The sequence below is a fragment of the Furipterus horrens genome, unplaced genomic scaffold, assembly GCF_987537825.1.
Source record: "Furipterus horrens unplaced genomic scaffold, mFurHor1.1.pri manual_scaffold_5, whole genome shotgun sequence".
Classification (NCBI taxonomy): Eukaryota; Metazoa; Chordata; class Mammalia; order Chiroptera; family Furipteridae; genus Furipterus; species Furipterus horrens.
In genome coordinates, this window is record NW_028327175.1 from 121,890,842 (window position 1) to 121,911,976 (window position 21,135).

Here is a 21,135-nt window from a genome sequence, read left to right on the forward strand (position 1 = left end):
AGGGGAGGAGCAAAGTTGGGGTTTTCCCTAGGCTAGGTGACTTAGGTGAATTGTCATGGAACCAGTCGGGCTATAAGCCCAAAAGGGTTCCTGGAACTGGGTTGGTGTGTGTGGTCAGATTAGGAAGAGTCCACAAATATAGTACATTCGTGATCAAACAGGCACTACATTCCACAGAGCTTTGGTGAACTGCCATGAACATCACAGAGCTCAGTGTAAAGTGAAGAGACAAACAATAGTACTTTATAGCACTGTGTTAAAGGCTTTAATTGCTTCATTATTAGCTCATTTTCATGCTCAACATCCCAGTTATGTAAATCTTACCTCCATTCCTGCAGATAAGTAAATAGCTGACAGCCGGTGAAGGACAAAGCAGGGACAATAGGCATTTGCAGTCCATTGCCATTGGAGTTTTGGTGGGGAGTTAGTTGTTGGTTAGGTTGTTAATGCAATCCTGAAGTTTAGAGAGGTTGTTCTCAGAGGTGATACTTTTAGGTGGTCTTGAAGGCTAAGAAAGAAATAGGGTTGGGGAACAATGGAGAAAGCCCCTGAAACTGCATGTCAGACCTCTTAAGAGCTTGTAGACATCCCTTGGGGTGGAAGGCAGAAACAAAAGGCAAGGAGCATGGCAGGAGATAGACCACTGTTAAGCCTGTTGAAAGGATCCAAGGCAGCAAAGAAGCCTTGAATAAGAGGAGAGGGATGGAGTAGACATTAAGGAGCTAGAATTTTGGGGAGAAGGGAGATGGGGCTGACTCCATTTCTTAGCTTGGATGACAGCACGTAGTGTCACTGAGATGGTACAATGAGTAGGACAGTTGAAATGGCAGCAATTCTTACACCTAATCTGGACATGTTGAGTGTGAGGTAAATGTGGAAGGGGTCAGGGAGGTGACTGGAAACAACAGCTTGGGGCTATCAGGTCTGAAGTGCATGATACCTCATTCTGAAAAGTGTACCTAAGAAAAAACCTGTAAACAGCCAGAGGTAGAAAGAAAACCATAAGTGTCTCATTTGGAAAATTGAGAGGCAAGTGTTTCACCAGGAATGATCAGCACAGTTAGATTCTGCCCTGGTGTCCACTGTAGTTTACAGAAGTGGTAAGCAGTTTCCGTGGAAGGATAGGGGTAAAAGCCAGCCTTGAATGGCTTAGGGTATAAAGAGGAGGATGAGGAAGCAAAGTGAATGGGTGTAGACAACCCTTTTCGAGAGGTTTGGTTGTGAAAAGTATGAGGGAAGTAGCTGGGGAAAGTTTGTTGGGTTTTTCTATAGAGAGGAGACTCAATTTATGCGCTGGTGGGAAGGCTAATGGAAAGGAAGAGAAGTTGATTATATAGAGGGGAGAGGAGATAATTGATCAAGGAGAGGAAATGAAATCAAACCAGTAAGAATGAGGCTCCAGCTATCACTGGTAGGGAGGAGGGTGGGTTTGGGAACACAAAACTGAAGCAGTTCTAATCTGGATTGTTTTAGCTGGTAAGAGGTCGCTGGTTAAGAGAGCTAAGGTCACTAGAGAAATGAGGCCATTAAAGGGGATGCCTCATTTTACTGATGTGAAAACAGGCTCATAAAGGCAGCAAGAACATTTAAAGGTCTTTTCCCCAGCACTACCCAACCCTATGAGGGAGGCAGGCTATGGGCATCTCTCAAAAGGAAGTGAGGTCACACAGCAGGTAAATTATACACAGCTAACACTGTTTAGGTATAGAGGTGGGATGAGAAATTGGTCTTGGGATGGTGGGGGAAGGGGCAAGAGGCCCAAGCCCAAGAGGAGTGGAAGCCCTATTCTGTTCCACACCAGAGACCTGACCCCATTTTGTGCTGGGTCCTGAGGCTCAGTCCTGGACCTAGGCCTATCTTAACTGTTGACATTTCCAGCCCTGGGCCTCTGAACATTTTGAGTTGAAAAGACAGATAACTGCAAATTTACAAAGTGCCTCCAATGTGCCAGGCAGTGTCCTAAGCACTCTTATTTACAGTAATAACTGACTTAAAACTATAGTCATATCAGGTAGATACTATTGGTTTTCATTTTAGATGAAGAAACCGATGAACAACATCCAGCTGCTAAGTATCAAAGATGGCATTTGAACCCTGATGTCTGGGCTCAAAAATCTGAACTCTTAACACTACGTACAGCCTCTGATCTCTATTAGGGGCTCCAAAGGGGAAACAAACTTGCAGGAGATCCCACAGGGGACCTGCTAGAAATGAGATTTCTGCCTTGAAGCTGGGAGGTACAGTAGAGAAACATGGGAGCTGGGCTCAGAGGCAACCCTGCTGCCCTCTGTACTACCTGCTGAGACAGCCCCCCCAGCCATCCCAGGAAGAATCCAGAAGTTGCTAAACAAAACTTTTATTGAGAGAGAAGAGTACCAAGAGGCTGTCTTCCAGAGGTTCTTGAGCCTCAGACCTCAGGAATGTGGGGCCCACAGGCTGGTGATCGTTAGGAAAAGACTAGAATGAGGTTCCATGGGCAGCCCACTGCCTGTTCCTCTGAATACACGCTGAGTTGCAGACCTGGGCCCATGGTTCTAGGTTGAGGCCTGGCCTGTGGACTCACAGGGAAGGTCTGTAGTCCCCACAGTCTGGTCTTCAGAGGCGGCCCCATGGGGCAGGTCCGTATATTTGCGGGAGGAGCCACGGGACAGATGTGCTGGGTAGCGCCGCTGGTTGGTGTCCATCTTGGAGAGCACTGCTTGGGGCAGATCCACATGGCAGCGGTCTGCTAATGCTACCAGGTAGATGAGGACGTCACTAAGCTCCTCCTGAAGGGCTGCCCGTTCCTTGGGGGGCCAGGCTTGGGGGCCAGGCTCCTCATCAGGCTTCCACTGACTGGGGGGTGGAACACAGGCACAGACACACAGATGCTAACTAGGACAATGGGCTTTGCCTCTCAGAGCACCCCAGTCCTGCAGCAATGAATTTCCACCTCCTAGAAACTTCCTCCAAGGACAATTCAACTCATCTGGGCCCTGGGTAGAGTCATGAATGGGAAAGATACCCCAACAGATGATTCACCCAGATGTCTGTCTTCACTTAAGCCAATGAGTTGACACATCATTTAGCTCATCAAGACCCAATTCTACTTCTTTAGCCCTAAGCCACTGGCACCCAAGACTCAATCTCAGGCCTGGACCACTGGGGAAGCCTGCTAACTCATCTACTCTTGCCCAGTATCATCTTTTATTTTTTTATTTTTCTTGGTAAGGAATTAAAAAGATCCTTTATTTTAAATGTAGATAGTACCATAATTAATCAAAATAATTTATAATAGTTGACTACCTCTTAAATATGATCTTATAAGTGATGTCCCTGAAGTTAACAGTAATGTGGACTCATATGAAATCTTCCAAGAAAGGAAATTATCACAAGTCCTGATCAAATAAATGCCATTCCATTATTTAAGGGGATTTAAAAGAAGCATAAGTTATTTTTAATAGACCTAGCAATTTCCTGGTTCTTGTCCTTCTATATTAACCTGGCTCTAAATTAAAATTGTATTCTGGTTTTCTACCATAGCAAGAAATTCCTTAACAGCAGCCTAGAAATGACCTAAATGTCTTGGTGACACACCCAGAATCATCTTTTAAAAGCACAAATTACATTTTGTCCCTCCTCTGCTAAAACTCCCCTAACTGTGCTTGGCATAAAATCTAAACTGACCATGCCCTTCAGGTCCTGCATGAACTGACTCCTGCCTCTCCCACTGTCATTATCCACTGCTCTCCCCAGCTCCCCACTTAAAAGTCACTCCAGCTTTTTCTGTCTTGGAAACAGGTCAAACTGTCACAAGGCCTTTGCACTTATTGCTTCCTTTGCCTTGAATGATCTCTCCTTGCTCTCCCAGAGCTTTCCCATGGTGGCTCCTTCCTGTTACTTAGGTCTTAGCTCAGATGTCACTTCCTCAGAAAAGCCTTCTCCCTGTTTCCTTCTTTCTCACTATGGGTTATTTTCCTCATGGAACTTATCACAATACCTGATATTTTAACATTAGTTTGCTTATCTACTGTCTGTCTGCTTGCAACGTGAAGGTGGGAAAAATGTGTATCTTGGGGAAGGCCGTATCTCTTGACTTAGAAGACCCAAGTACACAGATGCTGCTCATATATCTGTAATAAATGAACGGCCTGCCCTCACACAGATCTCTGTGCCCTCATTTCTCCATCCCCACAGTGACTTCACTGGCTTAAGGCCACACCACCTCTCTCTCCTGATATACACCAACATCCTCCATGGTCTCGTCCCGCCCGATTCTTTTTTCTTTTTTAAAAAATGTTTTGTTAATTCTCACCCGAGGATATGTTTATTGATTTTAGAGAGATATGGAGGGAGAGGGTGAGAGAGAAATATCAATCGATTACGTCCCATATGTGCCCTGACAGGGAATCAAACTCTCAACCTTTTGGTTCACAGGATGAGGCTCCAACCAACTGAGCAACCTGGCTAGGACTTTCCCTGCCCTGATTCTTCTGGCGACCCAATCCTCCTTGTAGGCACAGTGTTCTTTCTACCACTCAAATCTGTTCAGGTCTTCTGTCCAAACTCCATAAATTCCTAATCCCAGTTTTATAATTCTAGTTTCCTATCCCACCCCTCTCCTCCACAGCCCTATTATCAATTATTCAGCAAATATCTACTGAATGTCTGTTGTGTGCCAGGCACTTGGAAGGCACCAGAGAACAAAACTGATACAAACCCCTTGCTCTTCCTTGAGAAGCTTACACTAATAGAGGTTCAGTTTGTCCCTGAATGTAACTTACCCTTTTCTACTTCATTACTAATGTACACATAGCCCCCTCCTGCCTGGAATGCCAGAGGCAGGTCTTCTATAGAATACCTTCCATTCCACCCCTTAGATCTGGACATGCCTTGCTCTTTTTTCTCCCAGGAGGCTGGGCGCCCCTAGAGGGCAGGGACTCACCACTGTATCCCCAGCAACAAGATCAGAGTCTTACAGAGAAGGGTAAATTGAATACATGGATGTTTGATAATCAAATAAATCTACCCACCCCCACAACATAAAGACTCTTCCAGGAAGTCTTTCATCTACTCACAAGAGCTCTGCCAACTCCCCCACTTCCCCCACCAAGGCCAGGAGGAGGTTCCGAGGCTTGTGGAACTGGTCCCAGTCTCTTTTAGCAGCAAACTCGGCATGGAGGCGACGGCTGGTATAGAAAAAAGGGGTGGAAGCCCAGGTCCCAGAGTTAGGGAATAGGGGAGGAGATGAGCTCCCCCCCCCCCCCCGGGATCTCAGTGATATGTAGTGAGAGCATTGGTTTCCAACAGGAATCTGCAACTAAATCCTTGCATGGCCTTAAACAAATCTTTTCTATGGGACTATAAAATGGCAAGCCCCTACACAGACCCGAAACTCTATGGAAACCTAATACCTTCTTTTCCATTCAATCTCCTGCTGCTGCTTCTGCAGTTTCCTCCACCAGACATATCCCTATCTCTGCATATCTAAACCGTATGGTCTTACAGAGACCTTGCAGGTACACGGGTACTGCCCCTAATAAGTCTTTCGTGGTTTTCTCGCTGCATTTTCCCACGTTCTGCTTCGCACTCCTTGAGGGCAGAGGCAGAAGCAGCATGGACCCAGTATTTCCTCAGGGCTGGTTCTAATATTATTCACCGGGCGTCAGTATTTCCCCTGCCTCAGGTGTGCACTGCTAAGCCCATTTTTCATATGAGGTTAGAAGGCTCGCGCGAGGTCAGACAGCAGAGCTGGGACCCGCGCCAGCTATTAGCCTTCTTCCCGACCACGTGGACGGACCCTCCGCAATAAAAGGGAGAAAGGTGGCGATTTCCCCAGTCCAGGTTGGGCAAGGACGGCTTACATGTCCTCGAGTGTGGGTTCCGGGCTGAACCTGAAGAGGCCGGCTGTATCAGTGCCTTCCACGCCAGTGTGCCTACGCTGCTCCCCACCCACAGTGGACATTTCGCCCACCGTGCTGCAAGCCCCACTACGGAAGAAACCTGGTCTCAGCCTGGAGCCCGCCTCCTGAGGCCCTGGCCAATCACAGGCGTTAGCGATTGCTTCCCGGGGCGGAGCCCCAGTAAAGTCCCATGACTTCTGCGGAGTTTGCTGTAGCTCGCCCCTTATGCGGCCTGGGCCCATACAAGCAAGTTTCAAGCGCCTAGGCCTCTGCCCTCGAATTTTTTCCGACTTGGTCAAGCATCTGAAAGGTGTAGATTGCACCAGATACCGCCAGGGGCGGAGACAGAGGGCAGAGGGCGGGGAGAGCGTAGGCGCGTCACTTCACTTATGGGCGCCAGTTGGCGCCAAAGCGACATGACGAGTAGGAAAGGGAAGGGCGCTGTTTGGAAAACCCCGGAAATAGGAGGTTTAAGCAAGAAAGGGGAATTTATTATAAGGCTACGAGAATAGCTCCAGAATATAGTTGGGCTCTAAGAATCAACTGACACCAGGTTTGCTGTTTTAAGCATTTTACATATTTAGATCCTCATAGCAATTCATTTAATTGTCACAATAGTAAGTAATGATGAGGGACTCAAATGTTGGAAAAAGTTTCGTTTCAGGTAATAGCTAATAGCTTAGTAATCAATGTATGTAAAAAGCTGTTGTTTCAGAAACTGAAGGTATGACCCACCTTAACTCCAGGAGACCATAAGCTGTTCCTCCTTGTGCCTCAGGAGGACTGCAAGCAATTCAAGGTGGTATCTGAGCCATTGTACTCCAGGGTGAGAAAAACCCTGCCCAGGACACAAATGAAAGAATGCTGCAGCTTTTATCTGATTAACTCTTTTCCTGAATTCCAAACCCCATGCCTACACTTTTCTTCTCCTTATAAAAAAGGTCAGTTTAAAATGGAATGGAAGATGGTCTGTTACGGTACAAACCTTCTGTCTCCTCAGATCGCCGACCATCTGACTAAAGCACCCATAAAGATTCAATCCCTGTCTCTGTTTATTGGGTATGGTAGGTGACAAGCAGCACAAACATTGGCTTTTCTAGTTTCAGTAATACTATCATCTTCATCATCCTCATCCCCATTTTACCAATAAGGAACTGAGACATTGAGTAATTTAACATAACAGCTAATAAAGTGGTAGACAGGTTTCAAGTTCAGGCAGTTTGTCCTCACAGTCCTACACTATATTGCCTCAAATAGTGATAAGTACTATGAAAACAAATTTAAACGTATTTAAATATTATGAAAAGTGGGGACAACTTTAGATTGCATGGTCTAGGGAAGATGTGATAAGCACTGTTGGTTACATATTTAAATGCCCTTTCACACCCACGTCTTTGCAGAACTTGATTATATTATGGGATACACCCTTCTCTACAAGATTGAGCATGTGTCTGTGCCCTTTGCCCTGCCATTGATCAGTTTTTGGGTGAGCACGTACCCTAGTTCTTGACAATGAGCAGTTACGGGAGGTCTGTTAGAGACTCTTGGGAAAGGTTCTTGGTTGTTGTTGTTGTTGTTGTTTTTTAAAGGACACAGTAAGTTTCTACCTTTGATGTTGGTACATGAGGACTGGATTGAGAGGAGAGGCAGCCCAGCAGCTGAGACTAATGGATAATAAGATAGAAAAGACCCCGATCCTTGATGATATTGCTGGGACACTTATTTTTACAAGTTCCAGAAATGCCCAAATTTAGGATTCTGTCTCTATAAGTTAATAAATCACTTTGATGGTCAAGCCACTTTTAGTTGGTTTTTCTGTTCCTTGTCTTTGAGAAAGTGACGTTTATGCTGGGCAAAAATTAAGCAGAGTAGAGTTCTAGGTAGAGGGAACACCAATGCTTAAAGCAGGAAAGGTTTAGCATGTTCTAAAGACAAAGGCACTCCAGTACGGCAGGGATGTAGTGAACAGGGTGGAGAGAGGTTGGATATAGTTTTAGAGAAGTAAACAGAGGCCACATTAAATCAAGTAGCCATGAATTTTATATTATTTTGGATTTTAAGTAATATGGAAGCCCTTTGGTGGGTTTTAGGCAAGGGAGCCATATAATTATACTTGGAATTTATGAGCCCTCTGGCTGCTTTGTTAAGAATGAATTGGAGCCCTGGCTGGTGTGGTTCAGTGGATTGAGTTCTGGCCTGAGAATCAAAGGGTTGCCAGTTCAATTCCGAGTCAGAGCACATGCCTGGGTTGCTGGCCAGGTCCCCAGTTGGAAGCACATGAAAGGCAACCACACATTGTTGTTTCCCTCTCTTTCTCTCTCCTTTCCCTCTCTCTAAAAGGAATAAGTAAAATCTTTAAAAAAGAAGAATGAATTGGAGGAGGGCAAGGGTAGAAGCAGGGAGAGGTGTTACTGCAGTTGTCCAGGCAAGAGATGACAGTGACTTGGACCAGGCTGATGGTGGGCAAAGGTAGAGGGAAGCAAACGATTGGGAAGATATTTTGGAGATAGAGCTATACACAGGCATTGTTGGTTTTGAACTAGAGGGGTGGGAGAAAGAGTAGAATGAAGCATGGTTTACAGGTTGTGAGTGTTGAACAATATGGTAGATGGATGACTCATACTGGGACGAAGATGAGGTGCAGGATGAAGACATGTGGCTTCAGGAGATTGACTTATGACAAATCAAATTGAAGATGCATGTCGAGTTGGCAGGTGTGTTTATGAGCCTAAGCTTTAAATAAAAAATAATAATTATTTTAATGTTTATTGATTTTAGAGAGAGGAGAAGTGAGAAAGAGAGAGAGAGAGAGATAAACATTGATTGGTTACCTCCCATACATGCCTCAATCAGGGATCAAACCCATAACCAAGGTTAGTGCCTTGACTGGGAATTGGCGCTGCAACCATTGGTAGTACAAGATGGCACTACAGCCAAATGAGCCACACAGGTTGGGGCCATGAGCCTAAGCTTTAGAGGAAATAGGAGAGATTCAGTCTCAGATATTTAGACAATATTCAAAAGTCATGGAACTGGAGAAGCACAACCAATACAGGAGTCTAGTTAGACAAGACCATGACTTGGAGTACTCCACCAATTATCAGTTGAGCAGTGGGGAAGAGGCCGGTGAGGCAGGAAGAAAATTGGCAGAGTGTGTTTTATGGAGGCTAAGAGAGGAGGGTGTTTCAGAATGAGCGGACACTTGATTTGGATGCTGCTGAGCTACTGGGTGAGACAAGAGCACCTATTTGCCCTTGGATTAGGCAGCTTGGAAGTTGGATATGAGAGGCGGGAGAAAAGAGGGAGTCCTGAGTAACTCCTTGAGTTTCTGGTTTGAGTAAATGGATGGATAGTTTTGCCATTGCTGAAAAGAGGACACAGAAGACCTGGAAGTTGGGGTGGGAGGGATGATAATAAATGTAGTGTGGGACACATGGAGTGTAAGATGGCTCTAGGACATCCAGATGATGTGCAGCAGGCAAGTAGACATACAGGCCTGAAGTTTAGAACACTGAGCTCTCATGGGTCTGTGAACTGAAAGTGTCAGGAGCCAAGTGCCTCCCCTAGCACCTCCTTGGTATTTGCTAAGCTTCTCCAGACAAGAACCCAACTCTTTCACTCGAATATAAAACACACTTGGAGAGCAGCTTTTGCAGGAGTCTTCCGCACCTCAGATATTTTGAGGAGCTGGGGACTGAGACTTCTAGGGCTCACAGGTCAGGTGGTCCTTGGGGACTGACAGGAAGGAGGAGGCATTCTCTCTGGGAATGCCTCTGCCCTCCTCCCAGGAGGTCCCTGAGTGAGCTGTAAGGCTCATGTGAAGCATTCTTCAGGGACATTTAAATTCTTTGCTCTGCAGCATCATCCTTGAAGACCAAGCAAACCCAGCTCCAGCGCAGCATGGGGTTGGGGGGCAGCAGAGGCCCTCATGAGGGAGAGGGAACAGACCTGAACACATCTGATTGACCCTGCCCCCTGGGCTCCTCATCCCAGGCTTTTCCGCACCCTCACCTCCTGCTCCCAGCCAGTCAATTTTCTCCATTCCTCTCAGAAATATCTAGGCAACACGTCCTCCCTGCTTAGTCAGGGCCTAAGTGTGCTTGGCCTTGTCTTTTGGTCCACGTTTGTGATTAGCCCTTTATAAGCCTACCCCTGCCCCTCCAGAGACTGGACTGGGTGCCCTAGTCTCCTCAGACTAAAGGTGTTTCCCAAGTGCAGGCTAATAAATGTATGATGTAGGATGGATGGGCTGAGACAGGCAAACATGCACATGAGCACACATGCATGCCCTTCTGCTGCTCAGAAGAGTTTGGCCACCTTCCCCATTAAAGCCAGGCTGTGCAACTGCTCTTTGGAAAACTCTGGAGAGGAAGAAGCGGCAGCAGCTGATGAACAAAGCAACAGAGGCCCATAAATTGGGTGGGTGTTTTTTGGGTGGGAGAACCTGGGCCAGTCAGAGATCCCAGAGACAACAGAGTGTGATGGGAAGCTAGGAGTCAGGTGATTGGGACCCCATTCACCAGTGCCCTTGGGAAGATTGTTTCTGTTCCTTGAGCCTCAATTTCCCATGTATATAATGATGGCCTTCAAGGACCCTTCGTGTGTATGCTGGGAGGACCAGGACAATACGTATTTTGTTCTTGATTGTATATCCAACCCCTTGCAGTGCTATTCTTACTGGAGGTACAGTCATAGGCCTTGGTAGATTTGTACTAGGGGAGGGGAGAAAGAGTGTTGCTATAATTAAAAGTATTTGTTCTTATTATATGTTTCAGGGGGAGTCATGACAGACTTTTTAGGAATCTCTAGCTTAGCCCATTTGGGATGAGTCATCAACACTCTTAGAAGCCCTTCCCCAACTTTCTTATCCAGCCTTCCCTCTTCCACACATGTTGAAATCCAGCCAGATAGTCCCCACTCTCCCCTTTCTGCCTTTGCTCATACAGTTCAGCACATCTGAAATGCCCATGCCCTTCTCTGCATATCCAAATCCAAATCCTACCCATTCTGTGGAGCCCTGCTTCAAAGCCACTTCCTCTGGGAAGCCTTGCAGAACTTTCTCCAAAAGAAAATAACTCAGTTTTTAAAAAATCATATTTTATTGATTATGCTATTACAGTTGTCCCAATTTTTTTCAGTTTTGCCCCTCCCCCCGCACCTTCCATACCCACACCATTGTTCATGTCCATGGGTCATGTGTATAAGTTCTTTGGCTACTCCATTCCTGTACTGTACTTTACATCCCCATGGCTATTCTGTAAGTGCCTATTTGTACTTCTTAAACTCCTCGCCTGTTCACCCATTCCCCCACAGTCCCTCCCATCTGGCAACCATCAAAATGTACTTGGTATCTATGCTTCTGTCTCCGTTCTTCTTTTTCTTATTCGATAAATTAAACCAAACGTTTATTTACACCAAAGAATTCCAACACTGGATCTTTCACATATGAAGGACAAAGGGTTATATATACACAGAGCAAGGGTTGGCAGGGCTGTAACAAGAGAGTTTCTAGTTTTCCCATAATTACATGTCTACCATTTCAGTTTCACTGGAGACAGTGGCTCTGCTCCTACCTCTCAGATACATTTACAAGACTGAGGGGTAGGTCTTCTCACTGGATGGCAAGTGAGGAAAGGGGAAGGTGGGAGGGAAAAAAAGATAGAAAGCTTAAAATGAAAGTGTGGCCACATCTCCCATTAGCTCTCAAAGCGTTGTTAACATGAAACCCATATAAACCATGATATTTTTTTCTTTCATAAAAAGCAGTTAAGTTATACCCAGTAACTAACTGAATTCAAAATAGCCAAGTCAAAGAAGACTGAAAAAGATTTTGCCTTCCCCCTCCTACCAGCTATTGAGCATGTTGGGAGATGAAAGGGGAGGGGACCAAAGTAAGGAGCCCGGAAAGGAAGGTTATTAAAGTTCTCAACTAAACTGAAACTAAATCTATAAGTAAGTTAGATTTAGGGTCAGGTCAGTAAGACATGATTCATACTGAACGGAAGTTTTCAGGACTTTGGGCATTTTTCAGCATCTCAATGTAACTATTAAGACATATTTCCACTAGATTCACCAGGATAACCCCACTGAAGCCCTTTTGGAGTAAAGTGATGTAAATGACTAGCAGGACACTGCTTTCATAGTTGGGTCCTTCTTCCTTCCTACCTCCCTTGAATAAGCTACATTCTTGTAATCTCTGAAAAGCAACATGAGATACAAACCCCCCAAACTGTGGAATGGTGGGGGAGCAATGGTGGGCATGGGAAGAAATCTCCACTCAACTGCAGCAGCTGGAATTGAGGCTGGTTTATCTTTGTACTTTAGAATGAGGAACTGAATTTGGAAGGGGAGAAAAAATTTTGTCTGTGACATATTCCACCTGCAGGTAATTTTTCAGGGAATCCTCTGAGTTATGAAAAGTTTCAGTTAAAAAAAAGAAAAAGAGAAAAAAAAAGGGGGTGGGAATCAGCCTACTATATATATTTTTTATGACTGAACTACTATAAATCCACAAGCAACGATTCAGACACGGTGCTTCTTAAGTATTTCACCCCTACCCACCAGGTGCAAGCTGCATCAAGGGCAGAGTGGACTCCTCCACTTCTGCTCAGGCATCAGGAGACAGAAGGGGCCATTACTGCTGAGCGCCAGCAGCAGCTGGAAGAAGCATCCCAAGGGGGTTGGCAGCAGCAATCACTGGTGAGCCTGCCAGAAGTCTGAGGGGTGAAGGGTTTGGCACTGAAGAAACCCCTGACATCATATTGGCACTGCTGACAGGCCTACTGCCTCCTGGCATGCTAGATGAGCTCATTCGAGCCTGGTCCTTAACAACAGTGTAGAAATAGGGGTGCTCCGTGGCTTCCCTTGCGGTGAGCCATGACTGGTGATAGTATCGCAGCAGCCTGTCCAGGAAGTCCAAGGTCTCAGGGCTGACAAGGTGCTGGTTTTCACTGTGGACAAAGCATTCCCATCGCTTATGCGGGTGTCTGCCCAAGACATCGTTGAAACACGGATTTAATTCAATGTTGTATTTGTGAATATAGTCATATAAATCTTCTGTGCCCAGTACCTTGGCTATCCTCGCCAACTGATCATAATTATCACGTCCATGGAAAAATGACTCCTTCCAGAAAATCATACTTGCCAGCATACAACCCAAGCTCCACATATCCAAACTATAATCGTACATCTGATAGTCAACAAGTAGCTCAGGACCTTTGAAGTATCGAGAAGCAACTCAGACATTATATTCTTAGCCAGGATGGTATCGGCAGCCGTCCGTCTCGAGAGACGATGGTGTAGCTTCTTAAGAGTCTATCTGCACCGCCGAGAATGGTTGTGCAGTCCGACTCGGGAGTGACACGGTATCTGTCTCCTCCCGTGTTGAATCGACATCTTGCGATGACGCTGGAGTGTCCTCTCCAGTGAAGCTGAAGCTACAGAGCCTGGGCAGGGTGATATGGAGGGTCTGCTGTTGCCCATGCAGCAGACCCCCCCCTCTCTTCGCAGCTGAAGGGTCCAAGGGAAAGACGGAGTCAATACAGCTTGGCTTCAGGTGCGCCGCAGGAGTTGCCGGTGTTGACTACAACGTCAAACCGCCTTAGGGACTCCGGCTCCGGATTTTCTGTCGGGGTTTACTCCCTTAGCCTTTCCCCTGAAGAGGTATGCCGCAAGGCAGCGGAGGTTTTTTGGAGTCAGAGTTTTCCTTCTCTGATGTGCCCTGACTGGAAGATCGAACCAGCGACACTTAGCTCGCAGGCCGACGCTCAATCCACTGAGCCAAACCAGCCAGGGTAAGCCAGGATGGTAAAACTCAGCTAAACCCTAGTCTGTTAACTGTAGCTTTCTGTGCTCATGGTCAGTCATAACATTATGGGGCTTCACATCTCTGTGCATTATTCCAATGCTATGACAATAATCCAGGGCCTTCAGAATCTCATACACGTAAAATTGAGTATCATAGTCTGCTAATGTCTGGTATAATTGCTTGAAGTCTGCGTTGTTTATGTATTTAAAAACCAAGGTGGGGGCTCGTGACACAGGGTCTTTTACAATGTCTGCCAGTCTGATGACGTTGGGACCACCTAGCAAATTCTCCAAAATCTTTATTTCGCACTTGATTTTCTTCTTCTTTACTGGCTTGAGAATTTTAACAACTTTTTCATTATTTGTGATGTTGATTGATGCTTCAAATACTTCACTATATTTACCCTGGCCTAATTTTTGAACCAGCTGATAGTCATCTTGATTTCCCCATTCCACCACATGCGGCTCGTAATCCCAGTACTCCTGGGGCCTGTGCGTATTAAAACCTGTGTAAACTCTGGCCCTGATTGGCACAAGTCCCGACACGTCAGACAGGTTGGTGAACAAAGCTGAACTTGATGTTTGGAGATCTGGCAGTCACCATGTTCAGAGGCAGCTGGAGTGAGGGGCTTAAGACTTTGTTTCAGACCGGTTTTCTTCAATCTGTGGTGGAAGCAACAGTGATAGTGGCCACTCTCCCCTCTCCTCACACAGACGATATGGCAGCGGCAGAGCTGGAGACACACAGCTTGGCCGCCAGCTGCGGGGACCAGAGCGAGGCTCTGTCTCTGTTCTTGTTTGCTTAGCTTGTTTTTCAGATTCAATTGTTGATAAATGTTTATATTTGGCCATTTTATTGTTCATAGTTTTGATCTTTTTCTTGAATAAGTCCCTTTAACATTTCATATAATAAATGGTTTGATGATGATGAACTCCTTTTGTTTTTTCTTGTCTGAGAAGCTCTTTATCTGCCCTTCAGTTCTAAATGATGGCTTTGCTGGGTGGAGCAATCTTGGCTGTAGGTCCCTGCTTTTCATGACTTTGAATATTTCTTGCCAATCCCTTCTAGCCTGCAAAGTTTCTTTGAGAAATTCAGCTAACAGTCTTATGAGAACTCTCCTGTAACTGCTTTTCTCTTGCTGCTTTTAAGATTTTTTTATTTACCTTTAACCTTTGGCATTTTAATTATGATGTGTCTTGGCATGGGCCTCTTTGCATCCATCTTGTTTGGCACTCTGCTACCTGGACTTGCATGCCTTCACCAAATTAGGGAAGTTTTCTTTTATTCTTTTTCAAATAGATTTCCAATTTCTTGCTCTTTTTCTTCTCTGGCACCCATATGTTGTGAATGTTGGAACACTCCAGAGGCTGCTTAAACTGTCCTCAATTTTTTGGACTTTTTTCCTTCTTGTTATTCTGATTGCTTGTTTTTTGCTTTTTTATGTTCCAAATCATTGCCTTGATTCTTGGCTTCATTCATTCTACTATTGCTTCCCTGTAAATTGTTCTTTATTTCAATTGGTGTATCCTTCATTTTTTAAATGGCTGTTCTATTACAGTTGTCCCATTTCCCCCCCATTGCTCTCCCCTGCCTCGCTCACACCCACCCCCCTATTCCCGCAGTCAATCCCCACCCTGTTGTCCATGTCCATGGATCATTTATACTAGTTCCATGACTAGACCCCTCCCTTTTTTCCCTCCTTTTCCTCCCCACCCCCCCACTCCCCTCTGGTCACTGTCAGTCTATTCCTTGTTTCCGTGCCTCTGGTTCTATTTTGCTCGTTTGTTTGTTTTGTTCATTAGGTTCCTGCATTAGGTGATATTGTATGGTATTCGTCTTTCACCGCCTGGCTTATTTCGCTAAGCATAATTCTCTCTAGTTCCATCCATGTTGTCGCAAATGGTAGGAGTTCCTTCTTTCTTTCTGCTGCATAGTATTCCATTGTGTAAATGTACCACAGTTTTTTGATCCACTCATCTACAGATGGGCACTTAGGCTGTTTCTAGCATTTCGCTATTGTAAATAGTGCTGCTATGAACATAGGGGTGCATAGGTTCTTCTGAATTGATGTTTCAGGATTCTCCAGGTATAATCCCAGCAGTGGAATTGCTGGATCAAAAGGCAGTTCCATTTTTAGTTTTTTGAGGAAATCCCATACTGTTTTCCACAGTCTGCATTCCCACCAACAGTGCACTAGGGTTCCCTTTTTTCCACATCTTCACCAGCACTTGCTTGTTGATTTGTTAATGATGGCCATTCTGACCAGTGTGAAGTAGTATCTCATTGTGGTCTTAATTTGTATCTTGCTGTTGGCTAGTGATGTTGAGCATTCTTTCATGTGCCTATGGGCCCTCTGTATTTCCTCCTTGGAGAAGTGTCTGTTCAGGTCCTTTGCCTGTTTTTAAATTGGATTGTCCGTCTTCTTGGTGTTGAGTTGTATAAGGTCTTTATGAATTTTGGAGATTAAACCCTTGTCTGAGGTATCATTGGCAAATATGTTTTCCTATACAGTTTGTTCCATGTCATCTTGCTGCTGTTCTTTGCTGAACAGAATATCCTTCATTTCTGACTGGATCTTTTTTATGCTGTTAAAGTCCTCATTAAGTTCCTTGAGCCTCCTTATAGCCAATGTTTTGAAGTCTGCATCTGATAGGTTGCTTATCTCCCTTTTGTTTAGTTCTTTTTTCGGAGTTTTGATCTGTTCTTTCATTTGAGCCATGTTTCTTAGTGTTTCTTCGTCTCCTCATTTTGGCAGCCTCCCTGTGTTTGTTTCTATGTATTAGGGAGAGCTACTTTGACTCCCTGTCTTGATAGTGTGGCCTACTGTAGTAGGTGTCCTGTAGGGTCCAGTGGCACAACCTCCCCTATCACCCAAGCTGGGTACTCTAGGTGTGCCATTCATGTGGCCCGAGTACACCCTCCTTTTGTAGGTGAGCCTTGGTTGCTGTTGGCAGGTCAATGGGAGGGATTTGACAGCGTCAAGGACTGGCTGTGACCACTGACCACCAACACTGTTTTATTTTTTTAAAGATTTTGCTTATTTACTTCTAGAGAGAAGGGAAGGGAGGGTGAAAGAGGGAGAGAAGGAGAAATGTGCGAGACATAAATCAATCAGTTGCCTCCCGAACATCCCCCACTGGGGACCTGGCTGGTAAACCAGGTATGTGCCCTGATTGAGAATCTAGCTGGCAACGCCTTGATTCACAGGCCAGCACACAATCTACTGAACCACACCAGCCAGGGCCCAACTTTATTTTCTATAACACTTCATCCACTGTAGCTCTCATAGCAGCACCATGTTTCACCTTATTTTGGGAGAGACTGCTGTCCCTGTTCTACATTTTCCCCTAGAGTGGGTCTCCTGGAGAACAGAAGCAGTGTCATGCTTTTGTTTCCCCAAGGCCTGGTATTGACCTAGATCTAATAAATACTAACTGATAGAGGCATGTTCCATGGGATCTACTCTCTGACTACCCTGCCATAAGCTGGTATGGCTGTGCCTATTTTACGGATGAGAAGACTGAGACTCAGAGACTTGGTCTGTGTTGTGGTCACCTAGTCATTGCCTTTTCTTCTGCCTTTCTGTCCCTTCTCTTCGTCTTCCTCAATCTTCAACTTCACTTTTTCTTTTGCTCCTTTGACTCCCTTCTTCTTTTCTTCCTCTTCCTTTTCCTTCATTGCATTTCTTACCTCTGTTTGTACCTGTGATTCTTTTCTAATTTCCACCAAGGTGTTGCTACCTTAATTTTGATGCCAAGCCCCTCCCCAAGGAAAAATGGGATGCCTACCTTGCTCTCAACCCCTCATCCTTTCTAAGTTAACTAAGAGAGCCCAGGCCAGCAAAGTCCCAATCATTTCCTTCCCTTTCTACTAACCACCTCAGCCTAGAAAATGAACCAGTTAGAGAGCTGTGTAAGTGGACAACCAGAACCAAGGTCCAAATTTCTTCTCCAAAGCCTTGTCTTAAGAGATTGGTGGTATCAGCTTCTACTGCTAGGAGACAATAAGAGCAACAAAAATGTGAAAATAGAAGGTGCTAGGGTCCCCAAATGTGTACTTCCCTTATTCACTCACTCACTCATTCATTCATTCATTCATTGAGTATATTCTGAACACTAACTATGGACCAGACATTGTACTAGCTGCTGGGGATACAGAACATCCCCTGCCATCTCGGAGTTTATATGCTTGCAGAGAGAGACATAATTATAAAGTAAACTACTGAAGTCTCTAGATAATTACAGATTAGGATAAGAGCTATGAAGCCAATTAATAGGGAGAGTTAGCTAGGTGTTGGCTAAGGTCAGAGGGGGGGGGGGTTTATGAAGAGGTTTTATTTGAGCTGAGCCAGGACTGAGCGTGAGCCAGCCAGGTGGAGAGCCTGAGGTGAGGTTCCAGACGGAGGGAACTGAAAGCACAAAGGATCTTGATTTGTCTGAAGCACCATGGAAAGGTTAATGGGTAGTTTGGTGAGAGAGGTAGGGGGAATGCCATGAGATAAAGTTGGAGATATGTACCAGGAGTTTATAGAGAGCTACTTAAGAGCTTTGTGCAGAAGAAAAACTGATCTAATCAATCAATTAGTTATTTTTGTTGGATAGTGTTTACATTATTAGCTAATTTTAACAATGTAAAAATTCACTGTTGCATACTAGATATGGTTACATTTTATCTTATATACAAGGTTTTGTTTTTGGATGGAGTAGATCGGCCTCATTCTTTTTATTTATTTTTTTATTATTATTTTTTTTAATTTTTGGTTTTTCAATTACAGTTGTCCCCTTTTCCCCCAATTTCTCTCCCCCACCCAACCCACCCCCTCTCCCGCCATCATATCCCTCCCCATTGTCCATGCCCATGAGTCATTTATACAGGTTTATTCTTTTAATTTTTTTATCTTCATTTGCTAGTTCTCTATATTGTTACATGACATTGGGTCAGCTCCAACTCCTGGCTTGAATGGGTGATGTCCACAATGTCCTGTCCTCAGCAGCCCTGCTCAGCTCCTGTAGACTCAAGCCTATGGCTTCTTTTAAGGAGTCAATCCATCTCATATTTGGTTTCCCTCTTTTCCTGCTGCCTTATATTTGTCCCAGTATTATTGTCTTTTTCAAAGAACCATGCCTTCTCACGATGTGCCTGAAGTAGGACAGATTCAATTGTCATTTTTGCCTCCAGCGATACTTCAGGCTTACTTTGCTCTAGGACCCACTTCTTAAAATATAATTATCACTAATTCTTTTTACATGTTCCATTAAGCTCCCAACACAACTGTTCACAAAATTAAATGCACCAATATTGTATCTCTTCCACTTTCCTTTTATGGAAGCCTCTCAGACTCCTGTTCCAGCAAGGACTGTTCTCCAGGCCTGCTGTAGCTTGATACTTCCTTTCACCTTTCTCCTCTGCTAAGTTATATTTCCTGAACCCCATGTTATTTTCTTTCTTGACTTGCCCCCTTGTATGTAACATGTCCATAAATACCTTTATTCTACATTTTTGAAAAATGTGGGTAGGTATAAAATAATACATAGAAAATAATTTACCCTCCAAATTTTGTTCAGAGGTTTTATTTATTTACTTCCAGAAAGAGGGGAAGGGAGGGAGAAAGAGAGGGAGAGAAACATCAATGTGAGAGAGATATATTAATCAGTTGCTCTCGCACACCCCCATCTGGGGACCTGGCATGCAACCCGGGCATGTGCTCTGACTAGGAACTGAACCAGCGACTGTTTCACAGGCCAGCCCTCAATCCACTGAGCCACACCAGCCAGTCCGCTCTCAGAATTTTGAAGGCATTCCTTCATTGGCCTTTAGCTTCCAGTTTGCTGTTGAGAGGTCGGATAGCATTCTTATCCTCAAACCTCTATATGTTATCTTGCCCTATCCCCAGATTTTAGGAGAGAATAGTGATTAGAAACATGGACTCTGGAGTCAGACTCCCTAGAAGACTGCCTGTGTAAGCTGGGAAAATTTCTTAATCTCTCTGCACCTCAGCTTTCTTATTTACAAAATGGGATTGTTGGAATTTTTTTTCATTGATCTTTAGGGGGGGTGAGTGAGAGACATTGATTTGTTGTTCCACTTACTTAGGCATTCACTGGTTGATTCTTGTATGTGCCCTGACCGGAGATTGAACCTGCAAACTTGGGATATTGGGACGATGCTGTAAATAACTGAGCTACCTGGCCAGGGCCAATTGTTGGAATTTCAAATGCGTTGACACATATAAAACACTTAGAACAGTGCCTGGCAAAGAGTATGCACTATATAAATATTTGTTGTTATTATTATTATTAGGGTTTCTTTATTCCTAGCATTTTACCTTTTAATAATAAAATTGGTGTCTTTTTTTCACTCACCACACTGGAATCAAGAGGTGTGTGACACAGTTCTTAAGTTTTATAAAACTTCCTTGTATTAGTCTTTGATAATTTCCTTTCTTCCATCTGCTTTATTACCTCTTCCTGGATTTCCTCTTAGATGTTGAATATCCTGATTTTCATATTTCTTCTTCTATTGTGTGTCTTTTTTTATTTTTATTTTTGGTACTTTCTGGTAAATTTCCTCAACTTTATCTTCTAAGTCTTCTACTGAATTTTAAAATCTTAGCTATAGTTTTATATTCTAAGTGGTTTCTTCTTATCTTTTTATGAACACTTTATCTTTTATCTTTGCCTTCTTTTTTTTTTCTCCCACTCTCTGTATTGTCCCTTTACTCAATTGTTTTTTTTGTTAGCTTTGTCTTCCTTCAAGTTGGAGGCTTGCCTCAAATGACTGCTCATTTTTAAAAATGAGGCATTAAAAAGAATGTGCTTGAGTAAAGCTTTTCAATTGGCTTCCACGCATCAGGATTTTGACTGGGGGCTCCTTGAATGTTTTTATTTGTAGGTCTTTTTTCTGGGCACGTTCATTTTCTCCAGGAGTAGTGGTATGTTTCCTGCAATGTGTTTGTAATAGCAGAGGAAGGGGTTGGGGACTCATTTCCCAGTTTCTATTCTGTTTTTGGTCAGGACCCCTGTCCTCTGCTGGGCCTAGTGTCCCTGATTTTGCAGTATTTTTTTGATTCACATGTTTCCAGAAAATAAACCTCCCTCTATCTACCAAGGTGGCGAGCAGTCTTCTGGCTGTTTGAATGGGGAAGTTTGAGAACTTTAAAGATCTAATTACCCTGTATAAACTTTCAGGCCTTAGTACCTCTGGGGCATATCTCCTCACTTCCTGTTGGTATGCCCCAACTCTGAAGGCATTTACACTTTGACTTCTTCTCTTCTGCTAAGTCAGTTACCCCTCTTCCACCTACTTTCCATTTTCCAAGAACTATGGACACTTCTGCCATTTCCTCTCCCACCTTCTAGTCCTTGGGGGTTTATTATGCCTGTTGAGTCCTTTGCTGTCAACTGAAGGGGAAGATGCAAACCTAAATCTGGGTGTTAAATCCCCTGG

The 21,135-nt window shown here is 44.4% G+C and overlaps 2 protein-coding genes across 2 annotated transcripts; both read right to left on the reverse strand.

The window, feature by feature from the left end:
- Positions 1–2,340: 2,340 nt before the first annotated feature.
- On the reverse strand, positions 2,341–5,967 carry LOC150009657 (dCTP pyrophosphatase 1-like). The gene is made up of 3 exons (XM_090277599.1): positions 5,844–5,967; positions 5,058–5,168; positions 2,341–2,835 (listed from the first exon to the last, which is right to left on the reverse strand). The coding sequence occupies exons 1-3, from the start codon at positions 5,942–5,944 to the stop codon at positions 2,535–2,537; spliced, it is 513 nt and encodes a 170-aa protein (XP_090133725.1). The 5' UTR covers positions 5,945–5,967; the 3' UTR covers positions 2,341–2,534.
- Positions 5,968–12,516: 6,549 nt separating this feature from the next.
- On the reverse strand, positions 12,517–17,861 carry LOC150009658 (casein kinase II subunit alpha-like). Its single transcript, XM_090279384.1, is given in 3 exon segments — positions 12,517–13,135; positions 13,678–14,278; positions 17,822–17,861. Coding segments are annotated over 3 exon segments (1,260 nt in total).
- Positions 17,862–21,135: the final 3,274 nt, after the last annotated feature.